The sequence below is a fragment of the Rhinoderma darwinii genome, chromosome 7 (assembly GCF_050947455.1).
Source record: "Rhinoderma darwinii isolate aRhiDar2 chromosome 7, aRhiDar2.hap1, whole genome shotgun sequence".
Lineage (NCBI taxonomy): Eukaryota > Metazoa > Chordata > Amphibia > Anura > Rhinodermatidae > Rhinoderma > Rhinoderma darwinii.
Genome location: NC_134693.1, coordinates 45,920,726 through 45,941,001, shown reverse-complemented (window position 1 = coordinate 45,941,001; position 20,276 = coordinate 45,920,726). Strand labels below are relative to the sequence as shown.

General features: G+C 42.4%; 1 protein-coding gene across 3 annotated transcripts in view; it reads right to left on the bottom strand.

Moving 5' to 3' along the window:
* Nucleotides 1–14,189, bottom strand: part of LOC142657853 (dimethylaniline monooxygenase [N-oxide-forming] 2-like) — a 36,286-nt gene extending 22,097 nt beyond the window's left edge. For 2 of the 3 annotated variants that reach the window (XM_075833323.1, XM_075833326.1), the window contains exons 1-2: nt 9,645–9,706; nt 9,385–9,522 (exon numbers count right to left, since the gene is read on the bottom strand). In XM_075833323.1, coding sequence (XP_075689438.1) covers nt 9,385–9,522; nt 9,645–9,647 — 141 coding nt within the window. In that variant the 5' untranslated portion in view covers nt 9,648–9,706. Of the gene's footprint in view, nt 1–9,384; nt 9,523–9,644; nt 9,707–13,980 lie in introns of those variants that run through there. The other variant, XM_075833324.1, reaches the window with a different exon arrangement.
* Nucleotides 14,190–20,276: the final 6,087 nt, after the last annotated feature.

Below are 20,276 nucleotides of genomic sequence, written 5' to 3'. Positions count from 1 at the left end.
GTCGCACGCACGTATATCACGCTCGTGTAAACGAGGCCTTAGACTTTTATTGGGTCCTGCGGCACCTCTATGCGCCTCTGATATCATACACAGGTTTTTTTCTATTGGATTCCAAACTAATCAAAAAGAACAAAAATTGTGGAATGCTCCATCATATGTCGATTTATGCGGAAAGCCTAATCCCTTAAGGGCACGTTCAGACATGGCAAAATTTTTCCGCTGCAAATGTTGGTGCAGATTTGGGGCAATTACGCAACGAATCTGCACCAACATTTGCATATTTGACAGGTAATTCAGACGTTGTGGATATCACAGCGGACTTGCCACAGATTTCTGTTTTTGCATTGCAAAGGCTGAAATCCGCAATGAAATTCCGCTTCTTCTCCGCAACGTCATGAGCATGCTGCGGAGGGAAAATTCTGCACCGCAGCCTAATTTCCGCACAGTTATTTTCTGCAACGTCTGAACTAACTTTCCTAAAAATGTATAGAAACAAATGTAAAAAACGGCTGCTGCAGAATTCCACTGCGGACTGTCCACAGCGGAATTCAACACCAATTCCGCCACGTGTGAAAGTGCTCTAATGCAGTGCTGTAAAGAGCGCCATACGGCGGCATACAGAGTGCTTACGGCTACTTGGTACGGAGCCTCATGGTTCATACAGCCTTCTGCACATCTCTGCCGTGTACATGAGGCCTTATTTCAGGCCAAACACTCATGATAAGACCTATGTTTCAAATCTCAACTTGTCACTTTTACACAACATGTAACCAACAGAGAGCAGCATTCTATTGTTCAACAGTCAAGCTTTGGCAAAAAATAAATAAATCGAAAGCATATCAATGCAATACGTTGACATAAAATCTCCTGTGTCAGTGCAAAGCTACTTATCTATATAATTTATCAGAAATAGCAGTACAGAATTAAAGCAGGACCTTATTAAAACTGGTGTAAAGGAAAATTGGAGTAGATGTCTATGACAACCAATTAGAGTCCACATTTTGTTTTTCAGAGGCCCTTTGTAAAATGAAAGCAGCATACTGATTGGTTGCTATGGGCAACTACTCCTTTTTTCCTTTGCAACATTCTTGATAAATATCCTTAAAGTTTACCTGTACTTTGATAAAAGTTTTGACATGTCATAGTGACATGTCAGAAGTTTTGATCGGTGGGGTCCGAGCACTGAGGCCCCGTTCGAATGCTAAAACAAAGCGGCAGAATCGGTCAGGTGAGCGCTAAGCGGCTTAGTTGCTGACCAGGTCTGTTTGGCTTTCCTCAGAAACCTGAGCGAGCGGTGTACAGGCTCAATAGAAAGTCTATGAGTCCTTACACTGCTCACTCGGCTTTCTGAGTAAAGCCAAACAAAGACGATCAGAAACGGAGCACCTTTGTGCTCACCTGAGCACTTCTTCCGCTCTTGTTTTAGTGATTGAAGGGGGTCTCAGTGTTCAGACCCCCACTGATCAAAACTTCTGACATGTCATAATGGCTATACTAAATATGGTCTGCACCTACAATTAACTGATATCAAATCCATTGTAAGGTATGCAAACAAATGCCCTATTATGATTGATTTTATACAGTTTTATACTTTTACAGTTTAAGCTTTACACAATACTGATTGGACTGATATTTAAACAATAAGGCCTTATTCACATGGGCATGTTGCTCGTCCGTGTGCTGCCCGTTTTAACAACATACAGCACATTGACCCATGCAATTCAATGTGACTATTCACACATTTTTTCTCGAGCGTGTGTCCGATGCGAGAAACTCACTGCATGTCCTATTCTGGTCCTTTTTTGCGGACCAGAGACGTCTATTAAAGTCTATGGGTGCGTGAAAAAAACAGACAGAAAAGGGTGACATCCATGTGCTGTCTGATTTCACACTTACATTTCTAAGGAAATGTAGAGAAAAAAGAAAAGTGAAACCAGGAAGTGCTTGCAGAGGAGAAGCACGGACAGTAAATGACACACGGAAACCGCACTGACGCAACACAGACAGTCATGTGCATGAAAAACTGCCCGTTTTGTGTGGATGTAAATCGGACACGCTCGTGTGAATAAAATCGAAGCAATAGATTACTTCTGCCCCTTAATGTAAGTGACAGCCTTGGTTCCGTGCAGATATAGTGTCAGAAGTATACATTTTCTTGGGCCCCAATTCATGATCTGTAATTTCATTTATAGTACTGTCTCCTAATATAGATGGATCTTTTAAACTTCTCAGGCTTTAGGGCCCTCTTGTCACTGCTACCACTGCACCCCCTATATGTTATGCCCCTGCATTAGAAGCCATGGTATCTGTGATGAAGTAATTATTGCACACCATGGTATATACTCTATTTAAGTTTATATACTGAAAATGTCTAAAAAATACAGTGTATCAGGTTATTGCTTACATAACAATTTGCTTTATTCATTGATTTGTACTATAGACTAGTTTAATTTCTACATGGAAGTTTAAACCATGCAGGGCATTTTCATTAAAAAAAAATAATACAAAGTTGCAGTAACAGATTTTGCCAGATCAGTTACTCTTTCAAGGTTCACCTGCTGAAATTGTGAACTTTTCGTTTAACCTTCACTCTGGTTAATCATGTTGAAATCTTGATAAAAATTGAACTTTCAGATTTTGTTTCAAAGCTCAATCATCTAACATATAAGTGCCAAGTTTCTCCGTGTAAAATTCTACTTACTGTGTATCTCCATAGTCCACCAATGTCATCACTTTTGATTTTCACGCAGCCGCCATCATTATGACACTCCGTTTGGATGTTTGTAAACAGAAAAGCACGTGGTGCTTTTCTGTTTACATTCAGAGTTTCACAGCTGTTGCGCGGATCACGCAGTTCGCACGGAAGTGCTTCCGTGCGGCATGCGTGGTTTTCACACACCCATTGACTTCAATGGGTGCGTGATGCGCGAACAGCGCACAAAGATAGGACATGTCGTGAGTTTTTTTCAGCGTACTCACACTGAGCAAAACTCACGGACTGTCTGCATGCCCCCATAGACTTACATAGGTCCGTACGACACGCGTGAAAAGCACGCGCGTCGCACGCACGTATATCACGCTCGTGTAAACGAGGCCTTAGACTTTTATTGGGTCCTGCGGCACCTCTATGCGCCTCTGATATCATACACAGGTTTTTTTCTATTGGATTCCAAACTAATCAAAAAGAACAAAAATTGTGGAATGCTCCATCATATGTCGATTTATGCGGAAAGCCTAATCCCTTAAGGGCACGTTCAGACATGGCAAAATTTTTCCGCTGCAAATGTTGGTGCAGATTTGGGGCAATTACGCAACGAATCTGCACCAACATTTGCATATTTGACAGGTAATTCAGACGTTGCGGATATCACAGCGGACTTGCCACAGATTTCTGTTTTTGCATTGCAAAGGCTGAAATCCGCAATGAAATTCCGCTTCTTCTCCGCAACGTCATGAGCATGCTGCGGAGGGAAAATTCTGCACCGCAGCCTAATTTCCGCACAGTTATTTTCTGCAACGTCTGAACTAACTTTCCTAAAAATGTATAGAAACAAATGTAAAAAACGGCTGCTGCAGAATTCCACTGCGGACTGTCCACAGCGGAATTCAACACCAATTCCGCCACGTGTGAAAGTGCTCTAATGCAGTGCTGTACAGAGCGCCATACGGCGGCATACAGAGTGCTTACGGCTACTTGGTACGGAGCCTCATGGTTCATACAGCCTTCTGCACATCTCTGCCGTGTACATGAGGCCTTATTTCAGGCCAAACACTCATGATAAGACCTATGTTTCAAATCTCAACTTGTCACTTTTACACAACATGTAACCAACAGAGAGCAGCATTCTATTGTTCAACAGTCAAGCTTTGGCAAAAAATAAATAAATCGAAAGCATATCAATGCAATACGTTGACATAAAATCTCCTGTGTCAGTGCAAAGCTACTTATCTATATAATTTATCAGAAATAGCAGTACAGAATTAAAGCAGGACCTTATTAAAACTGGTGTAAAGGAAAATTGGAGTAGATGCCTATGACAACCAATTAGAGTCCACATTTTGTTTTTCAGAGGCCCTTTGTAAAATGAAAGCAGCATACTGATTGGTTGCTATTGGCAACTACTCCTTTTTTCCTTTGCAACATTCTTGATAAATATCCTTAAAGTTTACCTGTACTTTGATAAAAGTTTTGACATGTCATAGTGACATGTCAGAAGTTTTGATCGGTGGGGTCCGAGCACTGAGGCCCCGTTCGAATGCTAAAACAAAGCGGCAGAATCGGTCAGGTGAGCGCTAAGCGGCTTAGTTGCTGACCAGGTCTGTTTGGCTTTCCTCAGAAACCTGAGCGAGCGGTGTACAGGCTCAATAGAAAGTCTATGAGTCCTTACACTGCTCACTCGGCTTTCTGAGTAAAGCCAAACAAAGACGATCAGAAACGGAGCACCTTTGTGCTCACCTGAGCACTTCTTCCGCTCTTGTTTTAGTGATTGAAGGGGGTCTCAGTGTTCAGACCCCCACTGATCAAAACTTCTGACATGTCATAATGGCTATACTAAATATGGTCTGCACCTACAATTAACTGATATCAAATCCATTGTAAGGTATGCAAACAAATGCCCTATTATGATTGATTTTATACAGTTTTATACTTTTACAGTTTAACCCCTTGCGTACCTTTGACGTAATAGTACGTCGCTGGCCACTTATGCCAGCGTACCTTCGACGTACTATTACGGCGCAGGAATAAACTGTCACTATGTGAAATCACATAGTGACAGAACAGCGGCGGCAGCTGTCATTGACAGCTAACCGTCTCTGCTACCGGCCTGGGGACCAATTAGCAGTCCCCAATGCCGGCGATTGCTGTGATTGGTCAGTCTCTGAAGACTGACCAATCACAGCCGTCTGTGACGTCGTCTGCAGGAGAAAGCTCCTGTCACTTTCTCTGATCTCCTCATTTCTGTGAGATCCGTGAGGAGATCAGAGAAAGCAGTGTAAAAAAAAAACAAACACTTTTTATTAACCCCTTCCCGAAAATGGGCGTATAGTAACGCCCTGAGAATGAAGCGGGCACAGGAGCTGTGCTCGCTCCATCTTCATCGGATGTCGGCTGTAATATACAGCCGACATCCCACTGCAACTACAGCGATCACTGTCCTCTCCGATCGCTGTAGTTTAACCCCTTAAATGCCGCTGTCAATAGCGACAGCGGCATTTAAGTGATTGATACAGAGGGAGGGGGCTCCCTCTGCACCCCATTGCCCCCCCCGCGAAAAATCGCGGGGTTCTGATGGTTGCAATGGCAACCAGGAAGCCTAGCAACGGCTTCCTGGTTGCCAGGTACGGGACCCTATTAGGTCCTGCCCAAGGCAGGACGTAATAGGCTCAACTGTCAGTTGTAAAGTGACAGTTACAATACACTGCACTACATCAGTACATACAGAAGTAGTGCAGTGTATTGTGCAGGGGATCAGAAGATCAGATCTTCCAGTCCCCTAGTATGTGTAAAATAAAAAGTGAAAAAAAAGTAAAAAAAAAGTTTTCGATAAATAAATAAATACAAGTTTTACGTAATAAAAACAATAATCGCCTTGTTTCCCTGATCAAGCCCTTTATAATTAGAAAAAAAATGAAAAAAAAAGACAAAAACTAGACATAATAGGTATCGCCGCGTTCGTATCGGCCTGACCTAAAAAAATATCATATTATTTATCCCGCACGGTGAACACCGTAAAAAAAATACCATAAAAAACAATGGCAGAATTTCCTTTTTTGGTCACGTTGTTTCCAAAAAAATGGAATAAAAAGTGATCAAAAAGTCGCGCGTAGCCAAACATGGTACCAATAAAAACGACAGTGTGTCACGCAAAAAATGTATGTACTCCGCACAGATTACATATGCCCCCACATTATAAACTGAAACACCAGTAAAACACTAAACAAAACTACTACCAAGCAAAATCTGCGCTCCAAAAGCCAAATGGCGCTCCTTCTGGGCCTGGCAGTGTGCCCAAACAGCGGTTTATGACCACATATGGGGTATTACCGTACTCTGGAGAAACGCTTAACAATTTATGGGGCGTATGTCTCCAGTGGTACAAGCTGGGCCCAACGCATTGGGCACTGAAATAGCATATATGTGGAAAATGTCAATTTTCAATCTGCAACATCCACTGTGCACTAATTTCTGCAAAACCTTTGGGGGTCAAAATGCTCACTACACTTCTAGATGAATTCCTTGAGGGGTGTAGTTTCCTAAATGGGGTCACTTCTCGGGAGTTTTCACTATACTGGTACCTCAGCGCAATGCAACATGGCGTCAAAAACAAATTTTGTAAAATCTCCACTCCAAAAACGAAATTTCACTTTTTCCATTTAGACTCTTGCCGTATGTCCAAATAGCCGTTTACAACCACATATGGGGTATTTCCGTAATCAGGAGAAATTGTGTAACAAATTTTGGGGTGTCTTTTCTCCTGTATTCCTTGTGGAAATGAAAAATTCTGAGCTAAAGCTACAGGTTATATTTCACGGACCAATTCTAATAAAATCTATAAAACACCTGAGGGCTCAAAATGCTCACTACACCTCTAATTTAATTCTTTCAGGGGTATAGTCTCCAAATTGGGATCACATCTGGGGAATTTCTACTGTACTGGTACTTCAGGGACTCGCGACATGGCCCCCAGAAACCAATTCAGCAAAATCTGAGCTGCAAAATCCAAATGGTGCTCCGTCCCTTCTGAGCCCTGCCATGGGTCCAAACAGCAGTTTATTACCACATATGGGGTATTTCCGTAATCAGGAGAAATTGCTTTACAAATGTTGAGGTGCTTTTTCTCCTTTATTCCTTATAAAAATTAGAAAATTCTGTGTTTTTTCCAAAAAAAAGTCTCTTTTCATCTTCACAGACTAATTCCAATAAATTCAGCAAAAAACCTGTGGGGTCAAAATGATAACTATACCACTAGAAAAATTCCTTGAGGGGTATAGTTTCCAAAATGGGGTCACTTTTGGGGGGATTCCACTGTTTAGGTCCCTCCAGGGCGTTGCAAACGTGACACGGCACTGAAAACCATTCCAGTAAAATCAGAGCTCCAAAATCCAAATGGTGCTCCCTCCCTTCTGAGCCCTGCTGTGGGTCCAAACAGCAGTTTATTACCACATATGGGGTATTTCCGTAATCGCGAGAAATTGCTTTACAAATGTTGGGGTGCTTTCTCTCCTTTATTTCTTGCAAAAATTAGAAATTTTTACGTTTTTCCAGAAAAAAAGTAGATTTTCATTTTCACAGACTAACTCCAGAAAATATAGCAAAATACCTGTGGGGTCAAAATGCTAACTATACCCCTAGATAAATTCCCTGAGGTGTGTAGTTTAAAAAATGGGGGTCACTTTCGGGGGTTTCCACTGTTTTGGCACCACAAGACCTCTTCAAACCTGACATGGTGCCTAAAATATATTCTGAAAAAAGGAGGCCCCAAAATCCAAGAGGTGCTCCTTTGCTTCTGAGGCCTGTGTTTCAGTCCATTAGCGCACTAGGGCCACATGTGGGATATTTCTAAAAACTGCAGAATCTGGGCAATAAATATTGAGTTGCGTTTCTCAGGTAAAACCTTCTGTGGTACAGAAGAAAATGTATTACATATGAATTTTGTAAAAAAAAATGAAATTTGAAAATTTCAGCTCTACTTTCCTTCAATTCCTGTAAAACGCCTAAAGAGTTGAAACACTTTCTGAATGCTGTTTTAGATACTTTGAGGGGTGCAGTTTTCAAAATGGGGTGTTTTATGGGGGTTTCTAATATATAGGGCACTCAAAACCACTTCAGAACTGAACTCGTCCCTGAAAAAATCGCTTTTTGAAATTTTCTTAAAAATATGAGAAATTGCTGCTAAAGTTCTAAGCCTTGTGAGGTCATAGAAAAATAAAAGAATGTTCAAAAAACGATGCAAACATAAAGTAGACATATGGGATATGTTAATTGGTAACTATTTTGTGTGGTATTACCATCTGTTTTACAAGCAGATACATTTAAAATGGGAAAAATCATAATTTCTTCATATTTTCGCTAAATGTTGGTGTTTTTCACAAATAAGGAATGAATTTATCGACCAAATTTTTGCACTAAACTAAAGTCCAATGTGTCACGAGAAAACAATCTCAGAATCAATTGGATAGGTAAAAGCATTCCGGAGTTATTACCACATAAAGTGATACATGTCAGATTTGAAAAAATGGGTCTGGTCCTCAAGGCCAAAATGAGCTGGGTACTCAAGGGGTTAAGCTTTACACAATACTGATTGGACTGATATTTAAACAATAAGGCCTTATTCACATGGGCATGTTGCTCGTCCGTGTGCTGCCCGTTTTAACAACATACAGCACATTGACCCATGCAATTCAATGTGACTATTCACACATTTTTTTCTTGAGCGTGTGTCCGATGCGAGAAACTCACTGCATGTCCTATTCTGGTCCTTTTTTGCGGACCAGAGACGTCTATTAAAGTCTATGGGTGCGTGAAAAAAACAGACAGAAAAGGGTGACATCCATGTGCTGTCTGATTTCACACTTACATTTCTAAGGAAATGTAGAGAAAAAAGAAAAGTGAAACCAGGAAGTGCTTGCAGAGGAGAAGCACGGACAGTAAATGACACACGGAAACCGCACTGACGCAACACAGACAGTCATGTGCATGAAAAACTGCCCGTTTTGTGTGGATGTAAATCGGACACGCTCGTGTGAATAAAATCGAAGCAATAGATTACTTCTGCCCCTTAATGTAAGTGACAGCCTTGGTTCCGTGCAGATATAGTGTCAGAAGTATACATTTTCTTGGGCCCCAATTCATGATCTGTAATTTCATTTATAGTACTGTCTCCTAATATAGATGGATCTTTTAAACATCTCAGGCTTTAGGGCCCTCTTGTCACTGCTACCACTGCACCCCCTATATGTTATGCCCCTGCATTAGAAGCCATGGTATCTGTGATGAAGTAATTATTGCACACCATGGTATATACTCTATTTAAGTTTATATACTGAAAATGTCTAAAAAATACAGTGTATCAGGTTATTGCTTACATAACAATTTGCTTTATTCATTGATTTGTACTATAGACTAGTTTAATTTCTACATGGAAGTTTAAACCATGCAGGGCATTTTCATTAAAAAAAAATAATACAAAGTTGCAGTAACAGATTTTGCCAGATCAGTTACTCTTTCAAGGTTCACCTGCTGAAATTGTGAACTTTTCGTTTAACCTTCACTCTGGTTAATCATGTTGAAATCTTGATAAAAATTGAACTTTCAGATTTTGTTTCAAAGCTCAATCATCTAACATATAAGTGCCAAGTTTCTCCGTGTAAAATTCTACTTACTGTGTATCTCCATAGTCCACCAATGTCATCACTTTTCTCAAAGCATGTGGGGTTCAGACCTTCTTCCAGACAACATTTGATGGCTGTAAGTCCACTACAACCTGCACCAATTATAGCCACTGACTTAGCCATAGTGTGCTGAAAAAAAAGAAAAAGATCACATTCCTAAATAGACAAACAATTTGCGGATTTGAAATAAGTGGGGTTAAGTTAAACTCAAACATACAAAGCATTGTAACAAAGTGGCAAATGAGGCTTACCATCAATAAATGTAAGGATATGCTCTTGGAAAGAGAAAAAATAAATGACACTATATGGGAAAACACTGGGTAAGGCCTCATGCACACGACCGTAAAAACTCCCGTTATTACGGGTCGTAATTACGACCCGTAATAACGGGCTCATAGACTTCTATTGGCGACGGGTGCCTTCCCGTTTTCTCACGGGAAGGTGCCCGTGCCGTTGAAAAAGATAGAACATGTCCTATTTCAGGCCGTAATAACGGCACGGACAGTCCATAGAAGTCTATGGAGCTCTCGTAATGACGGGTGGCTACATGTGTGCACCCGTCATTACGGCAGCGTTGCTAAGCGACGTCAGTAAATAGTCACTGTCCAGGGAGCTGAAAGAGTTAACTGATCGGCAGTAACTCTTTCAGCACCCTGGACAGTGACTACCGATCAGTATAAACCTGTAAAAAATAAAAGACTTTCATACTTACCGACAACTTCCTGCTTCCTCCAGTCCGGTCTCCCGCCCGTTGCCTTGGTGACGCGTCCCTCTCGACATCCGGCCCGACGTCCTGGATGATGTTTCAGGCCATGTGACCGCTGCAGCCAATTACAGGTCAATCACAGGCTGCAGCGGTCACATGGACTGCCGCGTCATCCAGGGATGTCGGGCTGGATGTGAAGAGAGGGACGCGTCACCAAGACAACGGCCGGGTAAGTATGAATTTCTTTAACTTTTATTACAGAAAAGGCTGTCCCTTCTCTCTATCCTGCACTGATAGAGAGAAGGGGCTGCCGATTAGTGCAGTGCTATTTTGCCGCCAAAAACGTGCCCGTAAATACGGGTGGAATACGGGTGACACCGGACCCATATTTACGGGCACGGGTTCGTAAATACTGGTGCAAAACGGGTGGAATACGTGTGACACCGGACCCGTATTTACGCCAGTATTTACGGGTGGGAAAAAATACGGTCGTGTGCATGAGGCCTAAGACTGACATGGAAAAGAATTTAGGGATATTAGTCAACAGTAAGCTTATCTGTAGCAACCAGTGTCAGCAAGCTGCTGCCAAGGCAAATAAGATCATAGGATGCATCAAAAGGGGCATAGTGGCACATGATGAGAACATAGTTCTACTGCTTTACAAACCACTAGTTAGGCCACATACAGTATGGACTATTGTGAATAGTTTTAGGCAACAAGAAAGACATAGTAGAGTTTGTGGGGAGGTCATGGTGGGTTTTGGAAACTCAGTGGAACAAAATTGCAGGAGAATAGGTTGAACTAGATGGAGGGTTTTTTTTTTCAACATTACTAACTGATGTGGCAATCCCTTTAAATGTGTAAGGTACAAGAAGGTATAACTTATTATTAAGTTGGCTACTTTTCACAAACAAGAAAACCCTCTCCTAAAGAGGTATTTGTGAAAGCCACTATGTATGTGAAAGTAGAGAAAGGTAAGTTGTGGTGAATACAATCATTCTTCCTACTATACAACTATACGCATCTTAGGCTTCGTTCACATCTGCGTCGGGACTCCATTCATGGGCCCCATTGGATCTTTCCGTCAGGGGAACCCATGAACGGAATCCAAACTGAAATAAACGGAAACCATAGGTTTCCGTTTGCATCACCATTGATTTCAATGATGACGGATCCGGTGCAAATGGTTTCCATTTGTCACAGTTGTGTAAGGGTTCTGTTGTTTTGATGGAATCAATAGCGCAGTCAACTGTGGTATCTGGCAATAAGACGTTAGCAGCAGATATTTTAAGTCCTTTATTTCGCAAGGTGGGGCCTCCATGGATCGGACATCTTTTTTCCAGCACATTCTACAGATGATCAACTGGACTGAGATCTGGGGAAGTTGGAGACCCTGTAAACACCTTGAACTTTTTGTCATGTTCTTCAAACCATTCCTGAACAATTTTGCAGTGTGGCAGGGTGCATCCTGTTAAAAGAGGCCACTACCAGTAGGGAATACCGTTGTCATGAAGAGGTATACTTGGTCTACAGCAATGTTTAGGTAGGTGGTATATGTCAAAGTAACATCCACATGATTGCCAGGACCCAGGTTTCCCAGTAGAACATTGCCCAGTGCATTACACTGCCTCCGCCGTCTTACCTTCTCCCCATAGGGCATTTTAGTACCATCTCTTTCCCGGGTAACATACGAACACGCACCCGGTTGTCCACATTATGTAAAAGAAAACATGATTCACTCTAGGCCACCTTATTCCATTGCTCTATGGTCCAGTTCTGACTCTCACGTGTCCATTGTAGCTGCTGCATTGCACTGTGTGTTCTGACACCTTTCTTACATAACCAGCAGTAACTTTTTATGAAATTTGTACTACAGTAGCTCTTCTGTGTGGATTATATCATTATGACCCTCTCACCGATTCACTGGTTATCACTTCTGGTAGGTACTAACCACTGCATACCAGGAACACCCAACAAGACCTGCCCTTTTGAAGATTTTCTGACCCAGTCATCTAGCCATCACAATTGGGCCTTTGCCAAAGTCGCTAAGATTCTTATGCTTGCCCATTTTTCGTGCTTCCATCAAATAAATTTCAAGAACTGACTGTTCACTTGCTGCCTAATATATACCACCCCTTGATACCACCCCTTGACAAGCGCCATTGTGACAAGACAATCAATGCTATTCACTTCACCTTTCAGTGGTTTTAATGTTATGGGTGACCAGTGTTTGTCTCTAGTGTTTGTGCTAATATTTTGTCTTGTCAGTCTGAAAGAATACCTATTACATAAACAATACAAGCACTTTATAGGCAGCTGTACAAGTATATTAAATGTAGAGCAGTTAGAATTGTTGTATGTAACCTGCATATTAGGGTCTTCACCACATTGCTTTCTATATCTGTGCTGATAGGGAGGGCTCTTCCTGGTGTGGAGCTGGAAAGCTGTGCTGCGTGCTCCTACTAAACAGATTTCTTCCCACTTCTGCTCCTCTGTCACAGTATGAGTCTCACATCCAAGCAGAGGCAGAGAGACTGTAGCATGTTTACTAAAGACAAGCTTTTTAGTAACTGAAGAGGTTTATGATTATTTACAGAGACCTTGCAGGCTAAGAAAGATAAGATATATGTCAAAATTCATATATTCACAAGTACTATTGATTTATGCAAAAATATACGTACTGTATATCAGGTCAACTTTGGGGAGAATTTATGACGCCAGTCTTATTATAAAGAAAGTTGGAATAAAATGCCCTTAATTAGACACATCGCTGGACATCCGTGCGCCAGAATGTGAAATCTACGCCAGCCATGAGCTGATGTAGAATTGCAACATAATTTACGCCAGTTTCTAGGGTTAATTATCTTAAATTTGTTGGGCTGCAGGTGACTTCATCCCTTCCCCTAAGCTCCGTCCACTTTTTAGAAAATTGCCTTGAGTGGTGCATATGGCACAAAAGTCAAAATTTTTGCAGAAAATTGTGACTTATGTGCTGCCTGCGACTTTTCTACGTCAGAAAACTGGTCTAGAAAAGTTAATGAAATGTCCCCTTTAAGTTTTAGCATGGAAATCCAAAGAATCATGTGCAAATTAAGTGGTGCCTCAGCCAGGGGTGTAGCTAAAGGCTCATGGGTCCCGATGCAAAAGTTCTTCTTGGGCCCACACAAATTCTCTTCATGGCCCGCGGCCTATAGCGTTGAGCTGCATCATTGGGTCTCCTAAGTGACCCAACGATGCAGCACTAGCAGCTAGCGGCGTTGCTAAGTTCTTGAAACATCAGGGGCAATAGCCCCAATACATATGTCCCTCAAAAGAACGTATGTGTGTGTATATATCTGAGGACGCAGATACAGTTGACAGCGGCACATACCCCCGGCCACCTGGTACATCGGGACACCGGGACTGAAACCGGGACATTTGGGAGGTATGCAAACTGCCCTGTTTAAACAACGCCATAAAGCTCAGTTGGGCTTCTTCTGAGTAAATTGTTGCAAATAGATGAACAACTCTATAGTTAAATATTGTTAACTTCAAAATTACAGTCCACAATCTATAGAATGACAAATTCTTCACCACTGCAAGAGGTATATTTGCATCTCACACATTTTTATGTTAAATGTGGAGAGCGGGGGTCCCCTGCCCCCTGTCCCACCTGGCCACCCCATTTAGGTGGAGAAAGCTTGGAGAGGGGAGCACGCATGAACGTAGCCATGAAAAACATTGTTACTAATAATGCACAAAAACATTAAATCAAAAGAGACACAAAATATCAATAAAACTTGATGGCCATAGGATCACATATAGTTAATATCTTACACAGCAAAGTCTTTGAAAAAGATACTAAAGCAAATGCAGACATTTCTTTCAAGGCCGTGCCTTACCTTGGTTGCTGGCTTATTTCTGCTGTTCTCTCCACTCAATGACCACCTTCCACCTTGAGTATTAAGAACACATTATTTGTTTCTTATTTCACTGCTCTCTTGCACCATCTGTTGCATATACTGTGAATCTCCTATAATATTTCTGGTCTGTTCTAAAATAACTCTGCAGTGAAATACATTGATCTCAATCATCAATGTGCAGTACAATAATAAACTCTGCATCACTGCTACTGTGTCACGTCAAAGAATGAAAAAGTATTTTGTGAAAATTAATGATAAACCCAGCGAAACATATTTGAACAAATTTATCAAGGCAATTGCTCTATTTTTATTAGGTTTTAACACTTACGTGAAGAAAAAGCTGAAAATTATTATAATACGATGCCAAATCAGAATGAAATGCTATAGAGGAGGTGGTGGACATATGGCCTAAGGGTATACAGAGGTCAGAAGCAATAAGGAGCAGTGAGGTGAGAATATTTTTTTTTTTTTATGTCCGATGAGGGCGAAGAAACGGTTGGCAAACAGCTTATGAAAAGCCAGTCTTAGTAAATCTTCCTCAGTATGTCTAGATATTTAGGTTTAAATGCGACCAGATAGACACTCACATAGAGCTGCCGAAGTGGACAAATAATGTAAACAGAGGAAATTAGGTGCTCGGAGTAGCCAGCCTATTCCCCTTGCATTGTATGCAAATGGGTGACTACTGTCATCTCCAAGGATGCTTAAGAAGTTCAATAAGGCATTAGTTCAAGAATTAGACTTCATACTACCAGCACTGCCAGGGCCAGCTCCAGGTTTATGTGGGCCCTTGGGCGACACATACTTAGTGGGCCCCTTTGCAGGGGAACTCATGGAGACAGAAAACAGCAATTTGTGCCCCCATGCAGACGTTAGGCCCTGTTTATGCCCCATTTAGAAGTTAGTCCCTCAGTTTGTGCCCCCATATATACAGTGCCCACTGTAGATAATGCCACAGTGCCCTCTGTAGATAGTGCCAAACACACCCTTGTAGATGGTGCCACACACATCCCCTTGTAGATAGTGCCACAAACACCCCCTTGTAGATTTGTGCCACACACCCCCATGTAGATAGTGCCAAACACACATCCCTGTATATAGCGCCACAGGGGCTCCTCCTGGACCAGAATCCCTGGCCAGAGCATTTCCAAAGAGAAGCCATGATGGTAGCGTAAATCACCCGGCAGCCCAGTGGGCCCCCAAGGGCAGTGGACCCTGTCACTTGCCCAGGTTCGTCGGGTGCTGACGCCGGTGCTGAGCTCTGCTATACAATTTTGTGCTCCGAGATCTCGCGAGATCACGTGTGCTGTCATTCACAGAAACTTTACTGAAGTGTCGGGAGTGATGAATAGACATTGCGTCCTAGCTGGTGGTGATATCTATTCACTCCCAAGACACTTCGGTAAAGTTAATATGGGAGTATGTGACTGCACAGCGTGATCTCGCGAGTACTGCTAAAAATGAATGGAGAGAAGTGTATGACGCTGATTGGTCAGCGTCATACACTTCTCTTTACAATGCCCAGTTGGTAAAAAAGTAAAAACACGCCCAGTTGTCTATTAAGAAAGCAATTAGCATAAATCTAAAATTGTGCAGAACGTGCTCAAAATTGATAATTTTTCTAAATAAAAAACACTTGTGATCTACATTACAGCGCCGATCACATTACATAGGAGATAGGGCACTTATAATGTGGTGACAGAGCCTCTTTAAGTCTGCTGAGCCACTGTATCTAATCCTAACCATAGCTATAAGGTCTTAGTGCTATAGATATGCTGTCTCCACTGACGTTTTGATGCCTTAGTGAAGCCCCAGCCTGCTAGTGCTGCATCGTTCAGTCACTTAGGACACCCATCGATGCAGCTGAAAGCTGCGTGCTATCCGCCATGAGAAGTTGGGGGGGCAAGAAGGACTTTGGCACCTGAACCCATGAGCCATTAGCCTAGCCCCTGCACCCAGGCCCACCCAGGCTTCAGCCGCTGCCTCCATCTCCATGGTGACGATGTAATTTAATGCCAACATTGCATCACTACATGTAACGTCCGTGGTCGCTTACCACGAACTCCTTCCATCCAGTCAATGCCCTTCTTTCCAGAGATGTCTGCACATACGGCTGTCCTGTTCCACAGTGACCACCAGGGTGCGCTCGCAAGCGCAGTGCAGACTCAAGAAGCCAGAGCGTACGCATGTGGAAGATTTAGCTAATTGCTCCCAGAGCACCCTGGGCTATAAGAAGGTCTCAGCCCCTTCCTCCCATGCCTGAGCGTTGTTGTCGTATCCTAAGTTTGTCTTGCAAATGGTCCCCTAGTGTTTCCTGCTCCTAGTGTTCCCTGTTCCTGTATCCTGTAACCTGTATCCTGATCTAGTGCCGTGTTGAGCTGTTGCCGTGCTGTGCTGTATACCACGCCTGCCCTGCTACTCCCTGCCTGACGTCTACCTGCTGCCTAGTCCCAGCCAAGCCTGCCTTGCTACTGTCCGAGCTGTCACAGGTACCCTATATGAACTATAGACTCTGACCTGTGCCCTGTTGGCCAGCTGCCATACCGCCAAGGCGGTACGGCCCTGTTGGTCCACGAACCCTACGTGACAAAAGAAATACAAGTTTATTAAAAAGCTAGGTTGGAGTCTTCAAGGGCCGGCCACACTTCTAATATATGTGGGCTGTGTGCTGCACTTGCATGGAAGAAGAGAAAGCTGGCAAGGGGAGCCACTTCATTACGCTCTCAATGGCAAGATATTGTGGACTGGTCGAGTGGTAAGTGACAACCAGCACTAATTTATGTATGTATGTATGTATGTATGTATGTATGTATGTATGTATGTATGTATGTGTGTGTGTATGTGTATAAATCTGTGTATATATGTATATATATATATATATATATATATATATATATATATATTCACACACTGTATATGAGAAAGGGTAGGTGAGAGGTGGTTGATGTTGTTCCTTGTGATTAAAGGGAATCTGTCACTAGATTATCCTTACAATACTGTCAGGGAATCCCTACTTGAGCAATTCTCCAGAGTGCAAGTTCCCTATAGACAGCTGGAGACTGTCTGGATCAAGCGTGCAGGTAAATCAGCTACCTCAAGTCCGTCCCCATTCTGGTCAGCAGAGTCTAAGGCTGCTCTATGGTCTTCACCAGAGGCCACCGCAAGGTTGGATTTTGCAGCGTAGAACCCAGGTTGCTTTTACAGAATACGTTGTTGGACAGCAGTTGCAACTGCAGGCAATACCAGAACGGATAACCAGACATAAGACAGAGGGGTAATTAGCAAGCAGAGTACAAAAGATACTATAAGTCCAAATCAGTGAGCAGAGGGTAAATTCATAGACAAGGTGGACTCCAGTTCAGAGAATCCAAACAGTCCAGGTGATGCAGGGTGTAACCAGGAGCTTGATCAGAAACATGCATACACAAGAGAATCACAAGCAACAATGAGAAGATTGAACATATTCAAATACTCCACTCTTGGCTCTGATACGTAGCAGACAGAGAAATGAGATTTGCTCTGCATCTCAAACCAGGGCCACCCAGAAGATAGGCTAGCAGCCATGACAACCTTAAAGTGATGAACGTTTCCTAACAAATACAATGCCGGACATTATATTGTATGGGGAAGGCAAAAGGTTGGATATTACAGTGAAGGAAATAAGTATTTGATCCCTTGCTGATTTTGTAAGTTTGCCCACTGTCAAAGACATGAACAGTCTAGAATTTTTAGGCTAGGTTAATTTTACCAGTGAGAGATAGATTATATTTAAAAAAAAAACTGAAAATCACATTGTCAAAATTATATATATTTATTTGCATTGTGAACAGAGAAATAAGTATTTGATCCCTTTGGCAAACAAGACTTAATACTTGGTGGCAAAACCCTAGTTGGCAAGCACAGCAGTCAGACGTTTTTTTGTAGTTGATGATGAGGTTTGCACACATGTTAGATGGAATTTTGGCACACTCCTCTCTGCAGATCATCTGTAAATCATTAAAGGCATGGTGTCGCCCCAAAAACATGTTTTTTTTTTTAAATTTAAACATTTAGTGTGTGGGTGATTAAACATTGTTCAAATTTTTTTTATTTTTTTCGCGAGTCAGGAAATATTATAAATTTTTTCAAATTTATAATACTACCCATTTTTGGTCACTAGATGGAGCTGTTTGGAGCTAGTTCCCAAAATTGCAGCATTGCAACATTGGGTTAAAAGCTATCGCTCTAGTGAGCTCTCAGCAATCCCCCCTCCTTTATCCTGGCTAGTGCCGGGATAAACGAGGGGTTTGAAAGGTTTAACCTCCTACACTGTGTGTCGCCATTTTTTGAGGTAACCCACAGTGTAGTAGGTTTACATGCAGTAGTAAACACACACAAACACTAACATACATTGAAATCGCTTACCTGCTCCTGCCGCCGCGGCCCGTCCGCTCCCTTTGCTGCCGCTGTTCCATGTGCACTTGTCCGGAAGCCGCGACCGGAAGTAGTAATATTACTGTCCAGCCGCGACTTCCGGTCCACGGGAAAATGGCGCCGGACGGCGCCAATTTCGAATAGGACTGTGTGGGAGCGGCGCATGCGCAGTTCCCACACAGACGCCGTACACGGCAGTCAATGGGACGGGAGCCGTTCGCAGTCCCTATGGGACTGTGGCTGCCGTATTCCATGTCTGTGTGTGTCGTTAATCGACACACACAGAAATGGAACAAAAAATGGCAGCCCCCATAGGGAAGAAAAAGTGTGAAAATAAGAAACAGTAAAACACAAACACACAAATGAAAATAAACGTTTATATTAAGGCACTAACATCTTTAACATATAAACAAATTATTTGTGATGACACTGTTCCTTTAAGATTTCGAGGCTGTCGCTTGGCAACTCAGATCTTCAGCTCCCTCCATAAGTTTTTGATGGGATTAAAGTCTGGAGACTGGCTAGGCCACTCCATGACCTTAATGTGCTTCTTTTTGAGCCACTCCTTTGTTGCCTTGGCTGTATGTTTCGGGTCATTGTCGTGCTGGAAGACCCAGCCACGAGCCATTTTTAATGTCCTGGTGGAGGGAAGGAGGTTGTCACTCAGGATTTGACGGTACATGGCTCCATCCATTCTCCCATTGATGTGGTGAAGTAGTCCTGTGCCCTTAGCAGAGAAACACCCCCAAAACATAATGTTTCCACCTCCATGCTTGACAGTGGGGACAGTGTTCTTTGGGTCATAGGCAGCATATCTCTTCCTCCAAACACGGCGAGTTGAGTTAATGCCAAAGAGCTCAATTTTAGTCTCATCTGACCACAGCACCTTCTCCCAATCACTCTCAGAATCATCCAGATGTTCATTTGCAAACTTCAGACGGGCCTGTACATGTGCCTTCTTGAGCAGGGGGACCTTGCGGGCACTGCAGGATTTTAATCCATTACGGCGTAATGTGTTACCAATGGTTTTCTTGGTGACTGTGGTCCCAGCTGACTTGAGATCATTAACAAGTTCCCCCGGTGTAGTTTTCGGCTGAGCTCTCACCTTCCTCAGGATCAAGGATACCCCACGAGGTGAGATTTTGCATGGAGCCCCAGATCGATGTCGATTGAAAGTCATTTTGTATGTCTTCCATTTTCTTACTATTGCACCAACAGTTGTCTCCTTCTCACCCAGCGTCTTACTTATGGTTTTGTAGCCCATTCCAGCCTTGTGCAGGTCTATGATCTTGTCCCTGACATCCTTAGAAAGCTCTTTGGTCTTGCCCATGTTGTAGAGGTTAGAGTCAGACTGATTAATTGAGTCTGTGGACAGGAGTCTCTTATACAGGTGACCATTTAAGACAGCTGTCTTAATGCAGGCACCAAGTTGATTTGGAGCGTGTAACTGGTCTGGAGGAGGCTGAGCTCTTAATGGTTGGTAGGGGATCAAATACTTATTTCTCTGTGCACAATGCAAATAAATATATATAATTTTGACAATGTGATTTTCAGTTTTTCTTTTTATATATAATCCATCTCTCACTGATAAAATTAGCCTAGCCTAAAAATTCTAGACTGTTCATGTCTTTGACAGTGGGCAAACTTACAAAATCATCAAGGAATCAAATACTTATTTCCTTCACTGTATGTATATATATATATATATATATATATATATATATATATATATATATATACACTACCGTTCAAAAGTTTGGGGTCACCCAGACAATTTTGTGTTTTCCATGAAAACTCACACTTATATTGCAAAATGACTAGAAAATATAGTCAAGACATTGACAAGGTTAGAAATAAACCGT